The sequence below is a fragment of the Haliaeetus albicilla genome, chromosome 14 (genome assembly GCF_947461875.1).
Source record: "Haliaeetus albicilla chromosome 14, bHalAlb1.1, whole genome shotgun sequence".
Taxonomy (NCBI): domain Eukaryota; kingdom Metazoa; phylum Chordata; class Aves; order Accipitriformes; family Accipitridae; genus Haliaeetus; species Haliaeetus albicilla.
In genome coordinates, this window is record NC_091496.1 from 7,087,283 (window position 1) to 7,114,492 (window position 27,210).

General features: G+C 36.1%; 1 protein-coding gene across 2 annotated transcripts in view; it reads right to left on the reverse strand.

Annotated features, from left to right (window-relative positions):
• Positions 1-27,210, reverse strand: part of UPF2 (UPF2 regulator of nonsense mediated mRNA decay) — a 67,304-nt gene that overhangs the window by 20,117 nt on the left and 19,977 nt on the right. For both annotated transcript variants that reach the window (XM_069801604.1, XM_069801603.1), the window contains 11 exons: positions 24,883-24,986; positions 24,291-24,376; positions 17,429-17,537; positions 16,063-16,176; positions 14,784-14,900; positions 9,585-9,770; positions 8,852-9,055; positions 7,960-8,235; positions 5,980-6,163; positions 2,120-2,259; positions 207-311 (listed from right to left, as the gene is read on the reverse strand). In XM_069801604.1, coding sequence (XP_069657705.1) covers positions 207-311; positions 2,120-2,259; positions 5,980-6,163; positions 7,960-8,235; positions 8,852-9,055; positions 9,585-9,770; positions 14,784-14,900; positions 16,063-16,176; positions 17,429-17,537; positions 24,291-24,376; positions 24,883-24,986 — 1,625 coding nt within the window. The remainder of the gene's footprint in view (positions 1-206; positions 312-2,119; positions 2,260-5,979; positions 6,164-7,959; positions 8,236-8,851; positions 9,056-9,584; positions 9,771-14,783; positions 14,901-16,062; positions 16,177-17,428; positions 17,538-24,290; positions 24,377-24,882; positions 24,987-27,210) is intronic.

Here is a 27,210-nt window from a genome sequence, read left to right on the forward strand (position 1 = left end):
AAAGCTGGCAGCATAAGTATTTTCAGAAGGTAATAATGAAAGTTTGCAAAAATAAAAAGCAGCTCTAAAATGTATTTGAAAGAATAGCAGGGAGTGTTCTTGCCATGTTTTCCCAGATATGTTATGAGCGGCATTGGCAAAACACATTCAGTAAAGAAAACCAAAATACAAAAGTCAATTCACTTATCTAAAGCTACAATACATACTGTATTCTCCTCATCAGTTTCATTTTCCTTGTTGGAGTCTGTAAGATAGTCTGTGTTTTCTTCCTCTTCTTCTTCACCTTCTTCTTCCTCATTGTCTGAGCCCTCCTGAAATAGTCAATGAATAACTTCTATTTTAGAACAACAACAACAAAAAAAAGACCACTTGCATCTGATTCCTCACATACATTTTCTGCATCCTTCCTACCCTCACCCCATCCAAATCTGTTTAGTTCAGTCTTAGTAAATTTGTTTGTTATGTTTTGTATTTAATGTTCTAGTCTGAACTCACTTGGCTTTATCTGATATTTTCACAAACATACAGCAGAAGACTGGGAGTAGTGGCCAATACACCAGACGGTTGTGCTGCCACTCAAAAGGAACCCAACAAGCTGGAGGAACAGGTTGACAAGAGCTCGTAAAGTTCAACGAAGGGAAAGCCTTGCACCTGAGGAGCTATAACCCCAATCACTAGTACAGGCTGGAAGCTGCCCAACTGGAAAGCAGATCAGCAGAGAAGGACCTGTGGTCCTGGTGAACACCAAAATGACCAAGAACCAGCAATGCACCCTTGCAGCAAAGGCAGCTGACTGCATCCTGCGCTGAATTAGGAAAAAAGTGTTGTTGACAGGTCAAAAGGAGGTGATCCTTCTTGCCTGCTCAGCACTGGCAAGACCCAGCTGGAGTGCTGCGCCCAGCTCTGGGTTCCCCAGTACAAGACAGATATGGACATACTGCTGCAAGTTTGGCAATGGGCCATGAAGATGATTAAGGGATTGGAGCACCTGTCATAGGAAAGGCTGAGAGAGATGGCATTGTTTAGTCTGGGGAACAGAAGGCTTGAGGTAGGGGAAGATATTCCCAATGTGTATAATACCTGAAGGGAGGGAGCAAAGAAGAGGGAATTGGACTCTTCTCAGTGGTGCCCAGGGACACACCCAGAGACAATGACACAAGTTGAAAAATTTCATTTAAACGTAAGAAAAAAAGCCTTCTTTACTGTGATGGTGTTTAAACACTGGAACAGATTGCCCAGAAAGGTTGGAGAGCCTCCATCCTTGTTGATACTCAAAACGTGATTGGACATTGCCTCAGGCAACCTGCTGTAGGTGAACCTGCTTTGAGGGAGGGAGGTTGGACAAGAAGGTCTCCAGAGGTCCTTTCCCCATCCCTCAACCATTTATGATTCTAATGATGATATTAATTTGTGGGTAAAGGCACAAACCTGGCCAAACTTCAGGAATTTTAATGCCGAAAAGCACAGACTGAAAGAAAGCTTACTAATAAACCAACCAACCTAAGCATAAGGAGAAAAAGTGTTTCCTAGTTCCTTGATGAACTCATTTTCTCCTAACACTACCATTACCGTGCCAACTTTGCTGTGTCATTGTGACAAGTTAGAATTTCTATGTACACATTTTTTTTATGGGCTCCACCATCTCTGATTCAAAATATTATTGGCACAGTAAATAAAGGTTGTTATGCTCCATAAATCTTATTTATTCATATTATGCAGGCATACTCTGAACACCTGTTATTCTTCCTCCACAACTGCTTTGACATCTAGTCAATACATTTGCTTCTACAACAGATAAAGAAAATGATCTGAAAGCGTTTTCATGCCAAAAAACTGAAGGCATCTTTTTGTTGAGAAGCAGCACATACCCTGAGAAAAGTTGTCAGGTTCAAGTTTCTGCCGTAATTTCTCTGGCATAAGCCTCAGACACCCTGTATTCAGTTTTCCATATATACAAAACTGGGATGGAAACATCCTCAGAGTACTGACGGGGTTGTGCATACCCACATTTCACCTGCTAACTCCGTGACATAGAAGGGCTTCTGAAAGTAATGAGTAATCAATATTTTGATTACTCATTACTCTTTTTATGTGAGACAAGCTAAATTATTAAGTTCACCTCTTCTTCTGGCTCATTTACTTCACTTTCATTTCCAGATTGTTCCTCTGTCTCTGCTCCACCTTCCTCCTCCTCTTCATCCTCTTCCAGATTCTCTCCTTCCGTAATGGAATCTTTGGAATCTTTGTCATTCACAATTCCTGAAATTTGGAAAAAGAGAGAGAGATTTAGAACAAATAACTAGAACAGAATTAGAACACACCTAACCACTCCAGTTCTATGTGGAAGATCACTTCAAAAGTCCATTGTTGCTGAACACTAGAACTTCCGAAGGGTCACAATATTTGACTTCTGAATGAAACATTTTCTGTATAGTTACTTTACTTGTAAAGAGTAGTAATTGCCCTGCAAGAAAAGGAGGAAAACATTATGGAGAATGTTTAAAATCTCCCATAGAACAACAATCAAGAAGCTGCACTGTGCAAACTGCTTCAAAATATCCTCAAACTAGACATGCAACCTTACTGAAACACAACAAAATGAGCACTAAATTACAGATGCTCTACAGAACCAGCAGAACCCAGAAGACATCAAGCCCCTGCAGTCTTAGTTCCAGTACTTCACACTACTGTCAATTAACAGCTTTGAAACAACTATTTTCTCAGCCTGTAATAAACCCTTCTGACTCGTTTCTAATGCCCCGAGGCTGCACTTGAACCTACGAGGATGTAGGTGCCTATATAAAGTCTTTAGGAAATTGGAGTCTCTTCCAAAAGTATTATCTAGTGTGCTCATTCTACTTGCAGATAGGGCTGACAGTTCTTTCACTGTGTTTTAGTTCATCTCGCAGTTTTCCTTACTGACCTACTTGCCACCTCTATCCCTCAAAACATTTTAGTTTACTCTGTGTGTAAGGTATCAAGGGTAGCTCTCTAAACCTCTGCTTTCTTTCAATAAGGTATCCTTCAATGTAATACCCTTATCTATACCACTCCCACAGTAGTGAAAAATAGGTTTTAGTTTCTTTCTGTGCTTCAGTGTTCAATTTAGTCTCAGAAACAGATTTCAGTCAGAACTGTCTTCAGAAAAAATATTTAAGAATCAAGCATGGTTCTGATTCAGGAAAAAATGAAGATCTGTTTTTAGATAACAGCTAGTGCAAAAATTAAGTCATCCAATGCAAAAAAGAACAAACTTCCAGCATACACTATTGTTCTCATACATTCTTCTAATGTTTTTCATAAATTTGCAAAGCCACATAATCCTCCACAGCATCATGGTTTGAGCTAGCAGAAAGCAATGCTGATGCCAGCCTTCTGCAAGACAGCATATCTAAGCCAGTAATTTTTCAAAGATTTTAGTAAGGAGTCAATACAGTTACTATGCAGTTTGTCATTCACATTTTGACATTATACTAACCACACTAAGGGTTAGCCTTTAGTATAAAGTTTTCTGGTCAGCAAATGAATGCATCAGTTCTGTGCTTGTGGCACTCCTTGTTTGTTCTCTGCCATATGCAAAGGACAGTACACAGTTCTTAAGAAGTCTAGATTCTGAATATACAAGTGGTTTGGGGCAAACCAGATTTTTTTTTTTTTCTCCACCTCCAGATTACTTTAAGAGATGCAATATGCGGACACATACACAGAGCCAGGTCTCTACAAAAATTTTACTTAGATCACAAAGATCAGCTTTAGAAGGAGGTGAATTTCAGAGCCATGCTTAAATTAGACAAAACTCAGAAATAAAATGGTTGTATGGTAGTTAGAGGGTTTCAGTTCTGAGTGAACACACACACACACACACTTCCTCCTTCATATTCCAGGGTTTCAAAGCATTCTTTTTTTTTTTTTTCCCTTATTTGTAAACACTGTGCTCTTCACAATACGTGCTGCCCCGTAAATATGCAAGAGTTCCTTTTGAATCACTCCATATTCTCAGTGGTACAAAATCACTGGAGCGGCAGAGGAACCAACACTCAGTCACGAATGTAAGATCTGCAGGCAGCAAGCCACCCCACTGTTCTGCCTAGAATTTACACTTCAGACAGACGAAAGAACAAAGCTTATCGTGGTCTTTAGCAAAATACCTTACCAGCGGTTAGTGTCCATGGACCGAGGCACTGTGGGGACAAACTGATCAAGAACTGCGGTTTTACTAGAGCTTTTGCTAAAGTATTAAAAAACTCATTTCCTTCAGATATGCTTGCATCTGTTGTCATAACCTTCAAAGACCAGAAAGGCAGATGACAACCTCCCTGAGACCACCTTCAAACAGCCCTAACAGGAGGACTAAGGAGTATCCCACCCTATACTGATGTTTAATAGCAAGCGAGTAATATCATTATCAAGAAGAGCAACACACTTGGGGAGGAGATGGACAGACAGACACAACACAGCCCCCTACAGTAAGGGCTGTACTGTTGATGGCCTTTGCTCATGCCAAAACACACACAATAAAATGTTCTCCAACACTTGTTCACATTCAGTGACCACGTATCTCCCTCCTTAGCTACACTGAATCCAACTACTACAGCGGTCGTGATCCAGAGAACAGAAGTTCTTATGATTTGTAGAAGTCCTGAGTATCTTTCAAAAGAATATTACAGTTTATGTAACTAGTTGTAAACTACTTCTTGGTTACCATTTTGAGAGCATAAAAGCTACTAATTTAATCATACCGTAACGAAATTTTTATCTGCATTTCAGTTACTACATAGGTAATTTTAAGGCATGTCAATTAAACAAACAGCATATTAAAAAAATTCCTCCGAAAACAGAAGTTGCAACATTTTACCTGACAATTACACGTAGTCATCCCACTGGATTAAAGGATTATTCTTAAAAATTGAACTTGTCTAACTAGATGAAGTGCTATTAAGACTCTAATTAACACTTATAAAGTGTAAAATTTACATATAAAAACTTTTCATGAACAAGCTTGTCTTCAAATAATAATGGAAGATTAGAAAACAATTCCATTTAACGAGAAGTGAGCACAGTAAGGACTGGTATGTACATTTAAAGGTTAATATGACAACAGCAGTTTTAGATACACACTAACCAGTATTTTGTCAACTGAGCTGTGCTGCAAGCCCAACTTTTTTCTCTTGAAATTAACTGATTTTTAAACGCAACAAGATTTATAAATATACATCACTGCAATTTTAGCAGGAACTACAAGCTAGCATACAACCTAGCTGAAAGATACATTTTAAGAAGGAAAAAACCCCCTTTAATAATCCAACCAAAGTTCTAATTCATAAAAAGAAAATCATCCTCTGGCCTCTACTGAAATGTAAAGCCAATTCAAAATTATTCCAAAGGAAGCGTAAGGTTCAAAGTACCTGACAGCATTTTAAAACCAAAACATGTTCTCTCTTTTATTGTAGTCTTACACTAATGCTTACTCTGACACAGCAACTTCAGTCAAATCCAGAACTGGGGAAGGAACACAGAGTTGCAAGCAACCAATCTACCAAAATGCCAAAGCTGGTTTCCATCAGTGCTTACCAACCAACAGGCTAGAGTAATTGAGTGTGCAGATACTCCTTGCTTTTTGCAGTACAGCGTGCTTCTTAAATTTTTCTGATGAAAGTCATAGTTTTCTTCCTCATCATTTGCGCCATACTACTCGATACACTAATACATATATACACACACACACACTCCCCCTCTCCAAACACTACTATATTAATAGTATTCATATTGACTTTAAAACACTGAATCACTTTAGAGTTATACAGTTTCTGTATGATCTCTATGATCAGAAAAATGCAAAGATGTTACAAAAATATTTCTACCATAAGAATAAGATTTTATCACGAGAATAACAATAATTACCTATCATTATACAAGAGACAATTTTAAGAAATACAGGAATTGTCTAAAAGACCTCATTTCCCTTGCACATTTTCTTACCTAATTTTATTAAGAATTCTCGTTCCAAGTCTTGCACCTGTCTGATAGCTTCTTCCAGAGAATTGCAGAGCTTTATCTTTGGTCTCAGCAGTTCCAGTGTATCACTGATCATATAGTCTATGTCTATAGGAAATGGGTGGTCTTTTGTCCAAACATCCAGACTTTTTTTCCACCAAACATACCGCTAGAATACAAAATATTCAAATAAATGATATGCACACTAGCATTTATAAACTACTTAACTAATGAAGTTTGTAATGCCTAGCCATGTTTGTACAGCAAAAAACGCAAAAGATTTCACATCACTACTCTCCTATTTCACACAACTATTAGATATTTTGTTATCACCAAACATTGTTTGATAACATTGGATATCACAAACATTAAGAATATGTTCCTTTTATTGTAACAACTGTTAGAAGGATGAAGACTGAGCAAAAAAAGCACTGAAAAGAAAGTGCCTTCTAAGGGTAGATTCCTTCTATGAGAGACAAGGACTTAATCAGCCAACTTTAAATTCCCTTCTCCATATTCTTTCAAGAAAATTAATTCCCCCAAAGGCATATTACGTGGAGAAGGGGGGGAAACATCACAAAGTTTTAAGACTGCAGCTAGCATGAAGTGACTTATCCAGTTTGCTTCATAACAAATTAGCACATACCCTTTACAATAAAATTGTAAAAAATAAATGCTCATCTTAAGTGAACCTAACAGTAGAATCTGAGAACAAAGGTGTTGCAAAAATTGCATCTGAAAATGAAGTATGAGTAACAGAATCTCTACTTAAAAGATGACATGGTCTAAAGGAATGCTTCTTGAAATCATAAGGTGTAACAAAAATACTTGTCCACTGACAAAGTTTATTTTGGGTTTAAAAATAGGACCGGACCGTACTTCAGAACATCATTTTACATCTCATACAGATGAAGGATATGCATCCTGAAGGTCTGAAATAAGTTGTTATCACCTTAATTTTTATTTTTCAATATCCTTGATTTAGTTTAAAGAGAGAAGCAGAAAGAAAAATAAATTAAGTCCAAAGAGGTTTAGCATGAACTCCATAGACTAGAATTCCCCTTTTTCTGAGGAACTCATTCCAGTGTTTAAACACTCCCGTTACGAAATCTTTTCCCCGCTCCGTTGCATCTACTGAGTCAAAACTTTCTTTGCTGTGACTTGTGACCATTACTTCTCATCCTTACTTCTCAGGCATGCTCGGTGAATCTGATGACTCCTCCTCTACAAACACTATTAGCTGAGGACAGCAACCTAATGAGCATTCTCTTCTCCAAGCTGAACAAACCCACAATGTAAGCACTGAGAGCCTCCTGATCATTTTGATGACCCTACACTGGGCTCAGCTCAGTTTGCTGATGTCTCTCCTCTCACCTACCAGGGAGCCCTGAACTTGAACCAGTGCTCCAGTTGTGGCCTCACAAGTGCCAAGCAGAAGCTGGGGGGAGGAAATCACTTTCCTCAATCTGCTGGCTACACCCCCGCCAAGGCGACATAGTATGCTGTTGGCCTTCATCACCCTAATGGTGCAGAACTTAATATCACATTCATACAGTTCAGGAGTCCTGGCTCTATTTCTGCAAAGCTGCTTTCTAGGTAGTCAGTGCCTGGTGGTATTGCTGCATAGAGCTATTCCATCCCAACTGGAAGACTCTATACTTAACCTTTGCTGGAATTCACAAGGTTTCTGTCAGCCCATTCTTCCACTTGCTAAGACCCCCTGAAGGGGGAAACCTAAACCCTTCAGTGAATCAACTGCTATCCCAGTGTTCTGCAAGTTTGTTGGAACAGTAACATCTACATGTAACTGAACATACGTGTCACTTTAAAATAAAACGGCTATCAGACAAACAGGATTCTAAAAATTATAGTGCTAGAGAAGCATGAGGGAAATATGTAACAGACTGACTTACATTAGCTTGTTAAAGAAATCTACAGAACTATATAAAATTTAGTTTAGAATACCTGAAAATATACAAGGAAGCAATCAAGTTTTCGTTTGCTGGATCCTCTGTCAAAATACTGCCCACAGGTATCAAGGATAGTACAAACCAGTCTGATTCTGAAAAGATGTTCTGGAGGGTCCAGTGGACTAGGACTACCATCAGGGTTCACACCGAATGATGTGAAAGAATACAGAGTTCTAAATATTACAGCTGATTCCACCATTCGATAATTGTAAAGCTCCCCCAAAAACTTGGCACTGCTGATCCGCCGTTGGTTAAACTTTGGCTGGTTAACCTTTATCAAAAAAGAACAAAAAATTCACTTGAATCACATAGACACAATAGAATCTTTGTAAAAGGTCTGGTTTTTGTTTTTTTTTTTTTAAAGAAAAAAGCAGTATAAAAAACCTGATAGAATTCATTATGATACAGTTATTTAGGGCTATATACATTACACGAAATTAAACATTAGAAAGTAGTTATGAAAGTTGGTCAACTAATAGTTATTATAAGTTCAAATACATTTAGCGTACACTCTTCCTTAAGTCTATGATGATTACACATTGCCCAGAGAATTCTTGTAATTATAACATCTATCAAAATATGGACTGGTCTCCAAAGTTACTTGAAGTTTCATGAATCTGACTACACTGTGAAAGAGTAAATTGTATGCCCTTGCTATGACAAGGGGGGCAAAACAACTGTCCTAGTAATCTTTGCAGTTTGTTGGGTTTTAGGGGATTTTTTTTTTTAATTTAAATAAACCTACATAAAGCAAACAACTGAGGTAGAAAAGTCATCAGATAAAAATCCAGAATCCAAGGATTCCTTTCTTTAAGCAAGATTATGTTACTGTTATCCTTTCAACATAAGTAGATGAGTATAGCTTAATAAGAATATTGGTTGTTTACCTCCATTCCTAGTCGAATATCCTCTAGCACTCCATCCACAACATGAATTCCAACATCTTCCTGGTAAAGGACCAACCCTGCTAAGAGGTTGGCTACACAGTGAATACTATTATATTTCACATTCCAGATGTTGATCATACAGCATATAACATAGTCTTTTACTTCTGCATCCTGCCAAGGCAGCTTGCGCATCTGTCTCAGGACCTAAACCAAGTTTCAAGATAAGCTTAACATTCTAGCAGGCAAAACGTCAAGACACTCGCTGTCATCCTCTGTCTCTCACAGTTGGGATGAAATCCCTGTAAGCACCTGCAAGCAACCTCATCCTGTTTTTCAAGCATCCTCCAGATCTGCAGTAGCTACGGAAAACTTTATATATGTAATGCAATTGCTGTCCTGTAGCTACTAATGAAGCTGTACAAATCTGTTCCACAATTTCCTTGCTCTTACAGTCTGTATTTAACTGTAGTCTTTTGTCTCTTACTCTGAACACAAGATGCTTAGCACAAAGATTCTAATTTCATTCTTTATTTGTGCTGTGGAGAATGCAGGTCCATGATTGGAGCTTCTATGCATTACAATAAAAGAAATTAAACTACCTTAACAATCAGGGATACAAAAATGATCCCTCTTCCTTGCAATTAAATAAATTATAACCCTCCATTAACCCTTCAAAAGTTAGTATTACATCACTTCCAGTAAAATCTGTATTAAAGATTTCAAAAAGATTTACCTTCTCTGTGGTGACCTTGGAGAGATCCTTGTAAAGAAGCTTACGGATATATTCCTGCAAAGGAGGACGTTTTTTCTTCACAGTTTTTTCAGCTGGAGGGGGATTACAGTAGTAATAGGCATTTTCTACCATTGTAACATAGCGTGCATCAAGATGCATTGCTTGTTTTTTTCTCATCATTTGTTCCTGGAAATAAACACAAATGATCAGCATACTACATTGTCAAGCCAAAGGCGTCGAGAGTTATATTTGGGATAAAGGAAAACAGGAAGGGTTGCAGAAAAATAAGTTAAAAACTTGGGCAGAGAGAAGAAAGGGCAAAGCATATACATGGTTCTGTGTTGCTATTTCCAAGCTAATTTTTCTTTACAATCCCTATTTTTATAATGGTTCACCTGTGGTGAAAAAGGTTTCAGAACAGTATTTAAAGTTTAACTTGAAATCTAAATGTTACTGTTTAGATAAATGGTTAATAAGATAATTAGTCACTCTATTCAAAACATGATTTTATTTAACTAAAGTAGCTGAAATACTGATGTCTTGACACAAGCACAGTGAATCATCCTAAGAGTAGCAATCTACTTTTTACATCAGTATGCAAATCCAGAGAGTTTATATTGATGGTTTCACATGAATTTTCAATAGTATAGATGGTGGCATTTTCCTTATTACATGCTCCATTGTTGCTGTTTACCCAAGCAGAATAGACTGCAAGAAAAACAGTACCTACCATAAAGCAGCATTTCAGGTAAAATCAGACATGTTAAAGGTTACTACGTTAACACTAATTACTGTGCTTAATTGTCAGGATTGTCCTAATTTTCCTCACTGAACACAATCTTTTCTCCACCCTTCATTTTGGATATGTACTTTATTTTGTGGGTTTTAAAAATTTCTTGTATCCAAAAATTCTGTACAAGAACTAAAGTAGTGGTTCCAAGCTGCTGATTTTTACAGTTAAAGATGAGGATGAGCTTAATTCCATTATAAAATAATTTCTATATGCATATGTGCATTTATATATGTGTATAATTCTATAAGTCACATTAAATGTTTTATGTATATCATACTATTCCATATATTCTAATCACTCTAAGGTGGTTCAACAGAAAAAGAAACTGCACCAGTTTAGACTTTACTATTTAATAGAGGTTGGCTACACAGTAATTTACAGCATCAAAGAAATCAACAAAACTAACCTGTAAGTACTGTTTTGTTACCACACACAAATGTTGGTATATACATTCATGCAGTCCAGTGAACTAATGAAAAGAGTTTAAACCTTCTTTGATCATTGGTGAAGAAGCACAATTTTTCATGCTTGTGGACTTCCCACTAAACTTGAATAATTTAAAGTTTCTTTTACAAGGCAGTGGTCCAGTTAAACTGAAATGTAAACATACTCAAACCACTCCTTAACCTTCAGTTTCAGCTGCTAATTCAATGAGGAAGAGTAGCTTTGTGTAACACGGTAACCCAACAAATAATGTACTTTTCCTCCTAGGTTGTATGCATCCATTGCCAGGAAGGCCTCAATCTGACACCAATGCTAAGACATTTCATTTTTAACCTTCTCCGTGACACAAATGGCCTCCCCCTAAATTCCTTAACTGAGATTGTTCCTTTCGAAATGGGAAATTTCTGTCAAGGAGTAGAAAGTTTACCTACAGGTACTTAACAGATGCACAGCACTTTTAACAATGGAGTACTCAAATTGTTTTATGTGTGGAAAAAACACTTAGAGTAGAAAGTTCCCAAACCTTATCATGTCATATATATCAATATTACCTTTGTAAATTTTTCACCTTTTCTAGATGCATCAGGATAAAATACATCTTTGCTGCCTTAATGACATTTATCATGTTCTACTATAAAATGAAAAATGAAGTGAGGCAAAGTAAAGCATAACAAAGAAAATGGCAGAAATGCTCACAAATAAAACTTACAAAACCCTAAACCTACATACTTCGTATATTTTCCCATTATAATAAGTTGCACATTATACTGTAAATAATAGGTTATAATTACAATGTTTCTTCCCAGAAGAGACAATATGCACTACCACAAGTCTCAAAATCACTGTAGTTTATAATTTTTTTGAGCAATCCCAAGTATGTATTCTAACTCTAAGTGGATGGTATTAGTCTTAATCTCTATTAAAAAGCCATCACCATTTTAAGCAACTGTGTTTCAATCCTTTTTCATTTAAGGCATCAAGTCAGATGGACAGGCAGGAAAGAGAAACTCTAACAATACACTGCCTACAATAACAAAAACCTTGACACGTTTCAGAAGAAAAAAAGCAAGACCTGCAGTCTCAAGTGCTTTCAGCTAATTAACTACTTGGGGTCCTCATCTTACTATGCTAAAATGAAGAACTACAAAGGTAAAGCATTACACTTGAAGATTAGATTTCTGTTTTTCCTTTGATAAAAAGGGATCACAAACAACATTAAAATGTCCAGCTTATAACAGCAACAGTAAAAAGGTTTCTTTTTTTTTTATTCCCTTCTTGGTGAGTAACAAAACTTCTCTGCACATAGCATATATTGCAGATGCATTTCAAATGAAAATCTGGTGAGAATTAGGAGGTGCTCCTCTGGTTAGTAGTCTTGCTCCCACCCCCCCCAACCTGGTAACACCAATTTGCATAGCAAGAAGTAGAACTTTTGCAAAGCAGCGCAAAAAGAAAAAAGTCACCAAGTAAAACCTAAGCAGAAAAGCCCAATTCAGAAAAGCATTTCAGCATGACTGACATTTAGATTGAAGATACTGAAACTGTTCAGCTCCTCCTCCCCTTTACTACCTACAGTTCTGCTCTGCTACTTGTTCCAACAGTTCCAAGTCAAAATTTTAAATTTCCTGGAAGCACACTACTGTTATAGTGAATTAACACAGTCTGATTCTAACTAAAATTACTTTGTCACAGCCTCTGTCTGTACAAACAACGTTCTCCCACAGTTTCAGCTCCATCTATAAAAGGAGTCACCCCAAGAAATAAGCCACCACGAAGCTTAAGTTCTGTATGTTTACAAATACAAATGATCTTGCCTTAAAGCTTAAAAAGAGAATTTGACAAAATTGTCTAAGGATAAAAAAAATGCATCAGAAAGCTTTTAATACCAAAACTTCAAATATTCTTTTAACAAGACCACAACAGCGTAACACAAGAATTTGACATTTTAGCATGATTACATTATAGAAACATAGATCAAGATAATGCTGATCTTCCTTCCAAAGCACCAATTCAAATAATCCAATTCAAATAATCCATTTATCAACAGACCAATCCTAAAGCCAAGTTAGTTTTACATTAATATTTTAAATTACATAAAGAACATTGAATTTGAAAGACTTGCCAAGAAGAACGATTAACTGAAATAAACATTGTCCTGATAAAAGAAGAATCTTTAAATAATTTGCAAAACATGACAGTAGTTCTACAAAACCAGAATGTGATCATTAAGTGTTTCTCTAGCATAAGTCACTTAGTGCTGCTAATTTTGCGGCACTCTTACAGAATGCTCTGCTTCTTAATTAATTTTCCCTTAATTACTCTTAAAATCCATTCTTAACTATTACTTTCTTCCATACTAGGACAAAGCAATATTGTCTTTAATAGGAGACATAAGCCTGTTTGGCATCTTATTACATAATGCATCATCAGCAGTAAAGACTAAGACCAATAATTATTTGGAAGATCAACAGGCCTTAATTCTACCCATAAGAGTAATTGATAAGATGAGCTTTACTATTTACTTAGATTTTTACCACAAGATGCTAATTAGTTTGCTTTGGGAGTAATCTTTTCTAGAGTTCACACTAACTGGTACCATAAGGCTATGATCCAACTTGTGTAATACTATTTAAGTAAAAACTAATCTCTATAGTTTCTATAGGGCAACATTAGAAGATGCAACTATAAAGACGGTTGTAGAATACAAACCTATTTAGCCTATTTTACTTCTTAATCAATAGATATTCCAAACTTACCTGCCATCTCTATCATCTGGTTCCTCAATGCATAAGAAAAGACTACTTATCTGAAACCTTGTGAGGCTTTAAGCCTCAATTATGGAAACAGTGCGTGTGGTTTGTCTTACACTTCACAGTTATGTTATGTTTCGCATTCATCCAGCAGATTTCAGCAGTCTGTATCCAATTAAGTTGCTTTTAATTTAATGCAATTTCCTATTGCTAGTACCTATCTTTGAAAGACTTCAGCCATGTTTGACTCAGTCTCTTGCCTTGGACACAGAGGTTTAGGATTGTTTCTCAAGCCAGTAAACATATTATGCAGGGCTCAAATTCATATGCTAAAAAGACCAAAAACTAATCCTTGTTATTTTTAAATCTTGCCAGTACCTATCTAGACTTACGGATGCCACTTCTACTCTTAACTTAATTACCAATCTCTCTTTCTAAAACCCCTTCCTCCAGTGTCTTCATAAACTCTTCCTTCCAATTTACAACCCCAGATTGTTACACAGGGCACAGAAACCACCTCTCACAACTGCCTTCACCTCCAGTTGAAGTATCTTATCTCCAGTTCCATTCACTACCATTTTTCCCCTCGAATAATCTCTCATGTGTGTTTAGGTACAGCTACTATATTCTTTCAACCTCATTCTCTGTTTTTGCTCTATCTCTGAATTATTTGTAGTTCAAAAGCAATAGCTTTTTGCTTTAGAAATGTAATTCTTTATTTACATTTTCTTTTAAGTCATGACAGATTTATAGGTCAACTGAAGTTCTCCAGAATGCTTTCAGAAAGCTATTCGCACAAGAGGTAAAATCTCAGAGCTAAAACAACACTGAACAAACTATAAATAACAAGATGATACAAGTCCACAGGACTACAAAGACTGATAGTGCCAAAGCAGCCTAGGACTTGAACATATGTAACACCAGTCCATGTCAACCCCACTGCACAACGAGGAGGCAAGACTTCAGGAAAACCGATTCATTGTCCTCCCATACTTGTCTCTGTTTTTATTAAAGAATCAAGAACTTTATCCTCCCTGAGCACTCAAGATAAAACTTAATGAAAGTTTTCACTCACAAGTGCTTGAACATTGTAACTGACAAGATATTAGTCACAATCATTGTTATAGTCAGACCACATTGCAAAGCCAGAAAATAAAAGTAGTAATCAGTTTAATTCAGTGCATGACACCCTCCCCCATTTGGTTCTCTTACCAAAAGAACACTGGTTCTTAAGTGAGATTCTGGTGATCTAAAGAGGAATCTTCCACAGGTTTCCAGCAGAGTGCATGCCATTTCAATATGGTGATGAGAAAAGTCTGACAGAAGCATCTGGTATATATTTATATATAAACACAGCATGTTAAACATCTTTTTCAACTGCAGAAAACAGTAAGTTTTATCTACCAGACTTTATACTACTGTGGTATTCCATATTCTTTAAGAAAAAAATGAAAATTGATTTCACTGATTAGATGTTAACAACATTCAAAATATTCATCTCATTTCAAAAGTACTGTAAGAACAGTCTAGACCCCAAATTTAGGCTCCAGAAACCTAAAAACCCAGGATGTTTCCTAAGCCTAGCATAAAAAGACTACAATATTAAAACAAACACTATAATCTCTCCCATACCCTTTCCAACTCAGTCATGTCTGCTTTAAAATTCCTGCTGCTAGACTGGAAAACCACCAAATAATACTGCACAAGAATACAATAACCTCAAAGCACATCTAATTTAATTGTATTGTTTAAGTTAAGCAATAACTAAAAATTAAGAGCTTTGCATTTTAAAACATTTTATAGATGAGAAAAGAAAAATGATGAGTGAGTATAATTTTTTAAGAATTCAGCGTCAATACCTAATGAGTCAATGAATAGAAACTATTTCCAAAGGAAGTGATCTTAACCCATGTAAGTCTTCAACCACATTTTATAAAAAGCACTTTCATTTTTTAAAACCCTTTTTTAATTTGGGACTTGACATCAAAGATAAGTTTGAATGTTTATCAGCATGCAAACTGAGATGATATGCCTAGAGATTAATGCTTTCCAAAGATTTGGGTTGTTCCTTGACAAAAGCACCTGCTAAAATAGCATATAAGCCTGTCCTGGCATCACTGAAAAGCTTTCTGCCTCTAACCCCTCCCTTTACTGTTATTTTCTCTGTAAAAACATGAGAGTTTTGCAATGTATAGCAGATGAATAAGTAGCAATGTCTACCATCACTTTACAAAGAAAATTATTAGCAATTTGATTATGTCCAAAGGTGGAATTTTATTTTACTATATTCTTACCACTAGAAAAATTAAAACATTCTAACTTCTAGAACAGCTATAGAAGTCTCCTTATACACAGTAGCAACAGATATCCACGTTTAAAACATCATATGCAATGAATTAATGGACAACATCAGCAATAGATATATGTAGGGGAATAGGATGGGGATACATTATCAGCCTATACAGGAGTACAGGACTATCACAACACTAACCTTTAAACAGTGGAGAGTATCATTTTTGGAGAACATCTTAAACTTGGTAAGCTCACCAATAAACCTCACAGTTTTATTCTTTGTTTCAATGTTGATCTGGTCCTTTTTTCTTACCTAAAAAAAGAAAAAAAAAAAAGAAAAAAAAAGACATTTGATTTTAGGTCCTTAAAAATACCTACCTCTTATAAATTACTTTGACCCGAATGTGAGTAATAAGCTTGGGAAGTCAGCAGTGTTTAATATTTGTTTGGTTCCTTATGCTCTACCTTTACCTATTACCAGGTTTCCTGAAAGTCTCTCTACAATCTTGCTTCTTCAGAAGCTTTTGAATTTCTTTCCCCATCCCATGACCCCCCAAAACCCTAAGTCCTCTAACATACCTACAGTTATAGGCACACATCAACCTGGCCACCTCCCACCCCCCCTCTTTGCCACTGTGAAATACTGGTTAAGTATTCTGGATTCTGTATTTTTAGTAAGTAATTGCCATATGAATAGGACCACTTGTATAGTCCCTAATTAAACACTGACAGCTTTTTCAAGTCAGGTTTAATGACGTACAGACTTTTTTTCCTTTTTTCTTTTAAAATTACTGACATCCAGCATAATTTTACTAATGAAGCAGAAGTTTATATCTATGTCTAAACATAATCCGCAAAATACAAAATTGTATTTCTCCCCAACAGAAATAGCTTTTCCTGAGAAGAAACAGTTAACTTCAAATAGTTAAGATTACTTAAGTCTGAGCAATTAATACACATTTTTAATGTCAGTATTAGAAAAAAAAAAATTGAAATCTGTGCCTTAAAACTCAGAAAACACTGAAGGAATCATCACTGTGCACCATAACCAATTTGATTACAAAACCTAGAAGAAAGTGAAAGAAACAACACTGAAAAATACATTTGTGAGGAATAGAAAATTTTGGTTGATGAAATTGTAAAAAATAATTTGAATTAAGCACTACATTACAATAGTAACCACTATATTAGAACAGTAACCTTGTAGAGGAGAATGTGGTGTTAGAATAGGTCAGTTCTCATTTTAAATACAAGTTATTAATTTACAAGAAACTCTTAATGCTTACAGTTGGAGCACAGTTTCTAGTTTTTGCAACTTCTGTTGTAACTGTTGTACAGTTCATTTTAATATATATGGGCAGAAATATATTGTAAGTTGTAAAATAATTCTTTTAAAATGTACAAGTCTAGTATTCTAGAACAAATCTGCCCAGATGACAGAAAAATATTCACTGAATTTAAGAATTAGCATCTACGTTAACATCAAACGTTCTTTTATTCCCCAAACGATGACTACTGTCAGATTGGTTAATTTGAATGCAAAAAACTAAATCAACAAAACATACATGAAATCTGAAATCCCCTTTCAGCATGGAACAAAGATCCTCTGCTACATCAGACATACAGGGATGTAATGTGGCAACCAGTCTTGCATAAAATGGTAGCAAATCCAACCTGCAAAGGAGATGGCAAAATGGACAAGTAATTTATAGACAAAAATGTATTTATGTCTACAAGTATAGGTATCATTTTACTTGTGAAAAGAATGAATGTGCATATACTGACAGAACTACGTACATGCAATTTTATAGGCTCACACTTCAGACTGCGGTATCACTTTAAAATATCAATAGAAGAAGGTATACTACCACATCCTATTGGAATCCTTCACAGTTAATTTCCTTTCAAAACTACTGCCTTAGGTGAAATGCCAAACACCATCTTAACTACAGAACCCAACCTTTAAGAAATTACCAGATATAAACAAAATTCAGATCCCTCTCAATATGCAAAATGAAGAATTCTTACAGAGAACTCCATTTCTTATTGCAATTTTCTTTTTTTTTTTTCTTTTGAGTAGCTGCAGACATAACCAGGAAGGTAGGAACATCTTTATTTTTAAGGTGGTGAACTTCTAAATGAATGTAGTAGTTATTACATAAAACAAAGTTCGGCAGATGTGTTGTGGCAACACTTTTCCCCAAAACTCAGCTAGTACTTCCACAAATGGTAATATTTCAAAAATTTCTATAGGACTTCTCTTCTTTTCTCTTTCCTTGATTACATGCCTTCATACCCATTTCATAGTATTGCATGTTTCTCTTAAGGAATTTTGGAGGGCAATTTGTGTTTTCCTTAGTTTGTACTTTGTTTCTTTACATCAAAGACTACCCGCTTGTAAAAATGGGATAAAGGCCCTTAAACCTGATTTGTGTCATCACGTAACAAGACACAAAATATAGCGCAGCTGCTTTGTGTAAATGTGCATGTATCACTTAAATGCAGAGAAACCAACTGCACTCTGAGGCCTCATAATATCATGTAACAAGCTGAAGAAAGCATTTTTGGTTTATTTTCAAAACATAAGTTAATGCTGTAAACAGATGAACTGTACAACAAGCCTACTGTTTAAGTGGAAAGAAACATCTTAAATTTGCATGCTTCAAGTAAGAAATTGCCTGTAAGAGAAAAATGGTTCTTGATTTTACACTTTAAGAAGGATTAAGGTTTTCCCTACTGCTAGGGAAAAGGAAAAAAAAAAAGAAAGAAGAAAAAATGCTGCCCAAAAAAATCTAAAAGCACAGTTGATACATAGAACTTGCCCTGGCACAAAGTAAAACTGCAAAAGCATCACAACAAAAACCCCAAAGCAAAGCATACACGACTGCCTCCCCTCTCCTTTCTACTGCTATGTCACTAAAGCACATTTCCAAGATCTTTAATATCCACTCAGAGAAAGAGGGATAATTATGTATTTAAATTGTGGATTAGAAGCATCAGAACATAGTGCCTGAAAGAGGCATAGCTAAGCAGCCTCCTGATAATACATAAAACTCCTGGTGAAACATTGCAGGTATCCCAGTTAGCTATTTAACAGCTTTTATTCTCTCTTGTTAATCAATAACTGAAGCTGTATTTACATTTTTGAAGCTTGTTGGAACACTCAGTCAAGGATGACTAGCCACAGCAAATTAATATGATGTTATTAAGCATTTAGCCATTAACTCTCAGAAGAGGTGAAAGTCTCATTACTTCACACACACATACAAAAGCTAAACTAAAAGGGGACTTTGGCTGAATTGAGGGGATTTCTATAAGGCATCTCCCAAGACAAATAGCAGAAAGTTTTATTCTGGTCTGAACAAGTACCTGCCTGCTGAGAGCTAATAATTTCATCCCTGTAAACTGAACATACCTGGGGGAAAATTAAATTCTTAGAGAACATTGTTGTTATTCCCTCAAAGAACACAAAAGGTTTCTTCATGGGGAAGAATACTGAGACTGGGTATTTCTCAACAGGTGAAATATAATAAGAAAAAGCCTTGGGTCAATTACAGTGAAATTGGCAATCAGAGATTGAATTCATTCCCTCTCTCACAGGGGAGATAAAAATTCATGTTTGTAAGTGGAGAGATTACAGAATCAGTGGCACCATCTACTGGTACCTGCATTAAGGCTAAAATAACAACATTTGTTTTCTCCAAAAGCATTTCTTTTTCTTGAGAAGCGGGGCAGAAATTAACTAAGAAAACCACAAAACCCACAGTATTGCTTTCTCTTCCTGCTCTTCTACATTATGAAGCAAGATCTATCATCACGGATGAGTCAGTTACTCTCTGAAGCCTATGTTAAGCACCCTGAATATAAACTACCATAGTAAAAGAAACACTACTTCTGACCATTGTCATTTTGACCACATACCCTGGATTGCAATCTAGTCAACTCTGGATCTCTGGATCACATGGACTGCACTTCAGTGCAATATCTAAGAACACATTTTTTGGTAGAATTTCAAATTCTAGTTTATTTAAAAAAAAAAAACCAAAAGCAAAATAACACAGAAAAAACCAAAAAACTTTGCTCAATAAAGTCCTAATTGCAATCTCTCTAGAACAGGCGCATCCAAAATTTTATATCCAGACAGAGCGATGGAGGCATTTTACACATTTATTAACTGGGATTCTACCAGAAAGACAGCATAAAGAATGAAACAACAGAGCAAAAGCTCCTGCCTCAACAAGCATAATCATAATCCAGATAAATGCAGTGTACTCACAGGGCCTGAACAGGTACAAACTGCCACCCACACTGCTCAGTGGGTAGAGAAGGATGCAGTGGAATTGGCATGCTATCAGATGAGCAATTTTTGCTTTTGTTTCTTAGCCATGGCATAAACTCCTTATCTCAAGCACATCCCCAAATTTTATCCTTAAATGAGACAGGCCACTGAAACACTGATAAGTCAAGTTCAATAGAGCAAAAAGGACCTTGCTACTGAGGATTCTCAGGATAAGGACCTGAAAGAAGGTAGATATACAGGAGGTTTACAACTTCTGAGTTAAAAATGCTCAGAACTATTTAACACTCAAGAAGCAGCTAACTTCTGAATTACGAACAGCCAACAATAATGCTAAAAATTTCCATATGATGAACAGATCTCTTGCTTAGTAAACTTGTAACTTCATAAATAACCATAAATGAGAAAGGCAAAAAAATCAGAAGCCACAACAGCCCCTATTTATTGTTTAGCATTTGTCTAGAATTGTTTAGAATTTAAGGCCTAAAAATAGACTTTAAACTTCTCACATTGAAGTTGAAAAAATTCAACAAAATTGCAGTATGCAGTTAAACATAAATAATTAAGTGTATCTGTACAGGAAGATAAGTCAGTCAGATAGCAAAGAATTACACAAAAACGCCCTAAAGCTGCGAGCAGTATGGGTTAAATCACTGTACTGTCACTTCAGTGCAAATGATATAGTCCTGAATTAAAAGGCTAATATTTAGTTTTAAATCAATCCTCCAATGCAAAACTGAAAGTGACTTGTATGTTTGCATTGAAAAATCTTTTTAAGAGGCTTTCTGTTCTTTTGGGTTGGAGGTTCAAGACGCAACTGAAAACGTAAATGCGATCCATTCATAAGTATTCAAAAGAGTAGTGCAATGATGTTGTATTCTAACACTAATCTACAGTTAGTTGAGGAAAAACCATCCTTTTTTGTCAAATTCAGTTTTCTGTCTTGAAGAATCCTGCATTTGTCCCAAACTATGCAAACTTAGTGGTAGCAAGAAAGCTCCCTGGCAACACTGCATTGTGACTTTGACTTCGCAGTGTCTGCTTTACTCCTCAAACATGAAACCAGTTTTGTACTTTATCGGTAAAATTGTTGAGCCTGCACGTTTCCTAAAACTGATCTCCCAAAAGAAGAAACAGTACTTATTCTGTTATTGAAGTATCTTATTATGGCTGCCAACATAATAGCTAGACTTAGACAGCATTATCTGATATACTTGGAGACTAAACACTTCTGGAAATTATACTGCTTTATCTACACCCTATAAGTACACTGTTCCTCTGAACCTTTCACAAAAAACCCCTCCTCAACAACACAGCCACAACAAGCTTTCTTCTCCTATGGTATCCTGGGGAGATATCACAGAAACTCCCTGAATTAGTAAAAAACTAGTATGCAACAACAATACGGAAGGTAAAGACATATCATTATGGCTCAGTGAAGAGATACATGAAGCAAAACCACTGTTCATGCATAGTATACAAAGCTTCGAAGCAGCATGTTATATAATTTTCTAAATAAATTTGTGGCATTTTATAGCAACTGTTAGTACCATGTGCCATAAACACACCTGGAGTTTTTCCACACGGATTATAAATGTTGATTTCAAGACAGAAAACAGAACTGCTCCTTTACCAACTGCAGTAATAAAGCTAACTTAAATATCAGGATAGATTGCCCTTTAAAATCATCTGCATCTATGGGCAATTCAGCTGGTATTTTCATTGCAACTGTCTGTGGTTCAGAACAAGAAGCTCAGTCAACATCCTGTTTCTCTTGCTTAGTAGCCCAGAGACGGGCATCACTAACACAGGCAAAAGAACAGGCGGATACATACAACTGCACGTAAGATCTTACAGTTGGAAGCTGAAGCACTCATTAGTCAAGTAGGTCTCAGAGCAGACAGCAGAAAAAGGTATTAAGAATTGTACAGGGAATATTAATATTTCTTAATATTAAGAATAATTAATATTTATAATTAAAGAACAACAGTGAGAAGATCAGCTGAGCCATTTGCTTCAGTGTTAGTTCCAACTATTAGAGAACAGAACTGTCAGAAAGATAGCAGCTCTGTGAGCCAACCGCACGATCTATACTATGAGCTCCTACAGAAAAATTGAACTTTTTAAACTTACTATTATTTTTAAAACAAAGACGACAACAAATCAGTGGCAATGTGGAGACTATATACGCTTCTAGCAACTTAACATGTTCCTAGCACAGTCTGATCAGAGACACAGGTCTTGTTTTTTTGTTTGTTGATTTTTTTTTATTTTTACTACAATACACTAGAAATTTAACTTTTGCTTTCATGGTATCTATGAAACCAGACTGCTGAATTTACAAGCCATCACATTTTTCTTGTTTGAAAATACCTCTTTTGCTGTGCACAATGTCAATAAGTTCCTTCAGATCATTATCATCTAGTACACTTCAGTGGATTATGCAAAGAAAATCATACATCTTCAAAGAGGTTCCAAGAGTTAATGATCAATTTGAGCAATCTGGCATCTACAGCACCAGGAAGAAAAGCAGGGCAGTGGTACAAATATTATTGTATGTTCACAGACCAGCCAGTAAGCCACTTCCATTTTGCAAACATGAAAAATTCTCTATTATGGTAGAGCTGAAGTCAAAAGTCTAAGTCATCGTGCTGATTTACATTGCCGTGAAAAAAAAGTTCTTAAATTGTGTTTTCATGCATTTCATGATTACCAGCAGGCTGATAAATAGAAGCGTCATTTCCTCTACATCATAAATGTGGGCTGAAGAACACCTTGTTACATCTAACACAGAAGATACTCAACTGCCTATTTCATCAGTAATTCATTTTTAAGGCACAATCAGGCCTCTATCAAAGTCTCCAAAGACTGAGGTGTCAAAACCATAATTTTGAGAGAAAAGAATACATAAAGGAACGAAAGATTGTGTGTGCTTCTAATTGCAAAAACATGTATCAATGTAGAGTAAGGTTAATGAATACAGTCAGCAAACAAACCATTGGTTTATATACAGCTAAGAGAGTAGAGTTATTAGCACAGCAGATGGTTATTACAGATGGGATGTAGAAATAGGCTAGAATTAAGGTTGAAAAAACAGTGCAAGAAGTGATTAAAAGTAAGGAAAACAAAACACTGAAGTCTGTTTATCAAAGCAGTAGTCTACACAAGTCTTGAGACAAAACAGACACTCAAACTATGACTTTTTTCCCCCCAATGTTAAAAGGGAATCTAATCAAAGTGGTGTGAACTCTAACAGGAATTCCAAGATGATGATAAAATATTTGAAACTAAAAGCAGCATCAAAACAACCTCTCTGGAGAAATAAGGCAAGGCGGAGCAAGAAAAGCAACTCCTTCATAATTGCACCTATTTAAGTTGCACCTATTTAAGGTACAAGTTTACCAGAGAGCAGAGTAATATATTATTCTTCTTCCAACGAATTTACCATTTTTATTTTAATATTTGCAATCATTTTTTGTAAGCAAGGCTCTTCCTGTAAGTGCAGGGACCTTGCTGACACAAAGAGGATAAGGAGAAGTAGCAAAACTCTACAAGGACAGATCTACACTGACAGAACAGGCCAGGCTCAAACTCTCATACTTGCTTTCTCTAAATTGGCCAGCCTAGAACCAGCTCTGTTCCAGAAGGTACAAGGCTCTTATAATGGCTATGTACTGTATCAGAATTAACGTATCACAAAAAATCTTCCTTCCTAAACTACATTGAGCTCTAACTATTCACAGGTTCTTATAAAAACAAAAGTGTGAGTTCTCCCAAGTGAAATATATCGTCCTTTTTTGAAGGTAGGTAGGTTTTGCTGTTGTTTTCATGGTTAAAAAAGCATGAAAAGAATCACTATAAACACACAAGTACCAGAAAACAGAAACTAATTATTAAAAAAATGTATATAACTATGGCAAAATATTGCCGTGAATTGCTTGATCATTAATCCTAAATATTTCTTCAGTGCTCTAGCATAAATCATTCCAGGTGTGCACATCAGGAATAAAAAAATACAACTTGGAATATGCATTGGTTTCCAGTAAGTTAAACAGTTAAAAAATATATACATATATTAAATTAAATAATAACCAAAGGGTGGATCCAGCTTGTTTTCCTTCATTTCTTACCTTTGTCTAGGAACTATGAAAAGTGCTCGTACTAGTTTTCTTCTGTTGGCTTTTGTATTCATATTCATGCAAAAATCCATTGCTGCCTATAAAGAGAAAAGTCAATACAATACTTCACCCTTAAAGCAGTGTTTTTTTATTTAAAGCAATATAGCATGCTTTTCAAAAGTATCTTTTACAGAACTATGCCTGTTACATGCAGCTGCTTTAAAAACAACCATACAGAAAAATCTTCATTTTTGTCTAGAACAGTTAGAAAACATGTCCAGTTACATAAATACAGACTGATTCTTTGGATCAACACAAGGAAGAGAGCAGATTTACATAGATGGGGAGTAATTTGTCAGGGAGTGATAGGAGGAAAAAAGGAAAAAGCCAAGTCTACTTCTAAAACAAACTAATACATAAAAAAACAGGCAAAACCAGTATCACATGGTATTGGGCAATGACTGAGAAAAAGAAAATATTTCCTCCAGGTTAAAAATGAATTCAGCTACTGCTAGACTCCAAAGCTTCAAATCTTTATTTCCCATCTATTTGATCTAGCATTATAGCTTTTAATAGTGGAAAAAAATGCAAACCATGACTATACCTTGTCTATGAGGTCTCTGTTGACGCAATTTGGAAGCTGCTGAAGAAAAGCATCTACTATAAGTTTTAAATGAGATCCAGTACTGGCTTCTTCATCCTCTTGTTCTAACAGAGTGAAATAAACAAGCAGCACACATCTTTAAGCTATGAAATACAATGCTTTACAATCACATTCCCCAAACAGCACATTTGTAATGTTTAGCTGTTAAATAGTCACCCACAGATTGAAAAAATAAGATAAAGATGAATACAAAATTTATTTTTTTAATGCAAAAAATCCATTAGTTGTCTATGCCAACAAAAGTCAAAAGTACCACCTTTAAAACTTGTCTTCCTATTCATGAAGCTCCCTACCTCCTAGTTTATATACTGTCAGGAGCAACAACAAATACATACTCCTAGAAAACTATTGTAATTTCTTTAGGTGATAAAAGGAGGACCACAAGAAGGCCCAAACACGGGGGAAAATAATGGGGGGGACGACACGAACGACACCCCAAACATCTTAATGCAATTGTGGATTCTACTTTTTAATGTATGTTTGCCTTGCAGGAGAAATAGAATTTTTGATCAAAAACATCCATTAAGGCCATTCTTTCATCCAGTATGTTCTCGACATCTTTTCACTTGAGGCTGTTAAGAGCTAGAGGCCAACTTAATTCCTTCAGCTGTACAGAAACCAGAGTACAGAGCCGTAAAGCAGCAAGGATGGAGGGTTGATCACATAGCAATTGCAAGGCAAGTGACAACTTGTTTTTCAAGCAAATGCTTCTATGTAATTTACAACATAGGAAGCAGCCACAGTTACCTGTATCTACTGAACAGGTCAATACACTACTCAAGCAGAAGACTGCAGGACACCACCACTGAAATTCAGATTTTCTGACATCAACTATGAAGATCTCACCAGACCAATCCCCCTACAGTTACCCTCAAATTGCCAAACTTGTGGTATGCTTTAAAAAATTTCCAGATTTACTAAGTCCTAGAGAAGAGTTTAGTTTGCTCTATAGCACAACAAGCCAAAACAATGAATTACATAGAACACCAACACTTGGAAAGAACCCTTCCTTGGCTAAAGCGATACAAAAGAACACTGCTTCCTGAAAATGGACCATGATGAAGCTTGATTTTCTTTCAGTTTGAGAATGTTCAGCAGTAACAAGAATACCTATGAGGTATTTGAAAGGAAAGCAGAGACAGACAGACTTCAGAGGAGAATACAGTGGTGGAGGTGGAAACCACACAAGTAAAATACAAAATACACAACACGTGGTAAAGTCACTATGTCTTTACAGGCTACATGGCAAGATAAACCAGCATGGAAGACTCAAGTTCCTTTTTCAAGTTACTGAAAGGCAAAAGATGCTACACTGTAGGACTTTTTCTTGTTTTTGGAAACTGCGAGGGGCAGGGGTTGAGCTTAGGTAGAGAAATCCTAAGAAAGAATTGCTCCAAGGATCATTGCCAGCTACCCAATCTTGAAGGTGCTAGAAATTAAAGCAGATGACATAGCCTTCTCTCTTGCACAGGTAACTAGAAGTTGGAAGAACAAGAGAAGTGTTCATTAAGAAAGGAGAAAAAAAAAAAAAGAAAAGGAAGATGTTCCAGATGCTCAGACAAAAGTGGACCATGAAGTTTTAAATGCTTAATGGAATGCTGACTCTCTCATTACCTATATACTCAAGAGTTCACCAGGATGCATGCAATAGCTCAAACCAGACAATTTTTACTAGCAAATCTTGGTTTAATGCATTTTTTTTCCATTTAGATATGTACAGCCACACCTTCCTGTCCCCTTTTAATGTTCTTGTATCTTCCCCTTTTTCCATTACAGCAATTAGTTGTCTCACCTCAGTCTTCTACTCAAACTGACTCAATACTCTTGAAATAAATAAAAAAATAAGTCTTTGACAATTCAGTCACTTTTCAAGACAATGTTTCAAGAGGCCCTGCTATCACATTCAATTTCAACAGTTCCCAAATGTATCTCTTCTTTTACTGGTCCTCTCCTTCACTGGAGGGCTACAGATATTCTCACATTGTATTTTTTTCGCATCACAGTATGTGGATCTTTTCTAAGTGGAAAAGCTCTTTTGTGGTACCTGAAGCAGGTTTTGGACTTCAGACAGAAAATAAAGAATTTTAGAGGGACAGGAAATGAAATGGTCAGGGCTTCCGTCTCTAAGGCAAACAACGATTCCAAGTATGCAATTAATGCAAAAAAATTAGTTCATTTCTTGCTTTTCACTTTGATCCTCTTGAGTTCCAGTCTTTCATCATCACCACATTTTAAAACTGCATTACCTCTTTTTAAAAATTTACTACA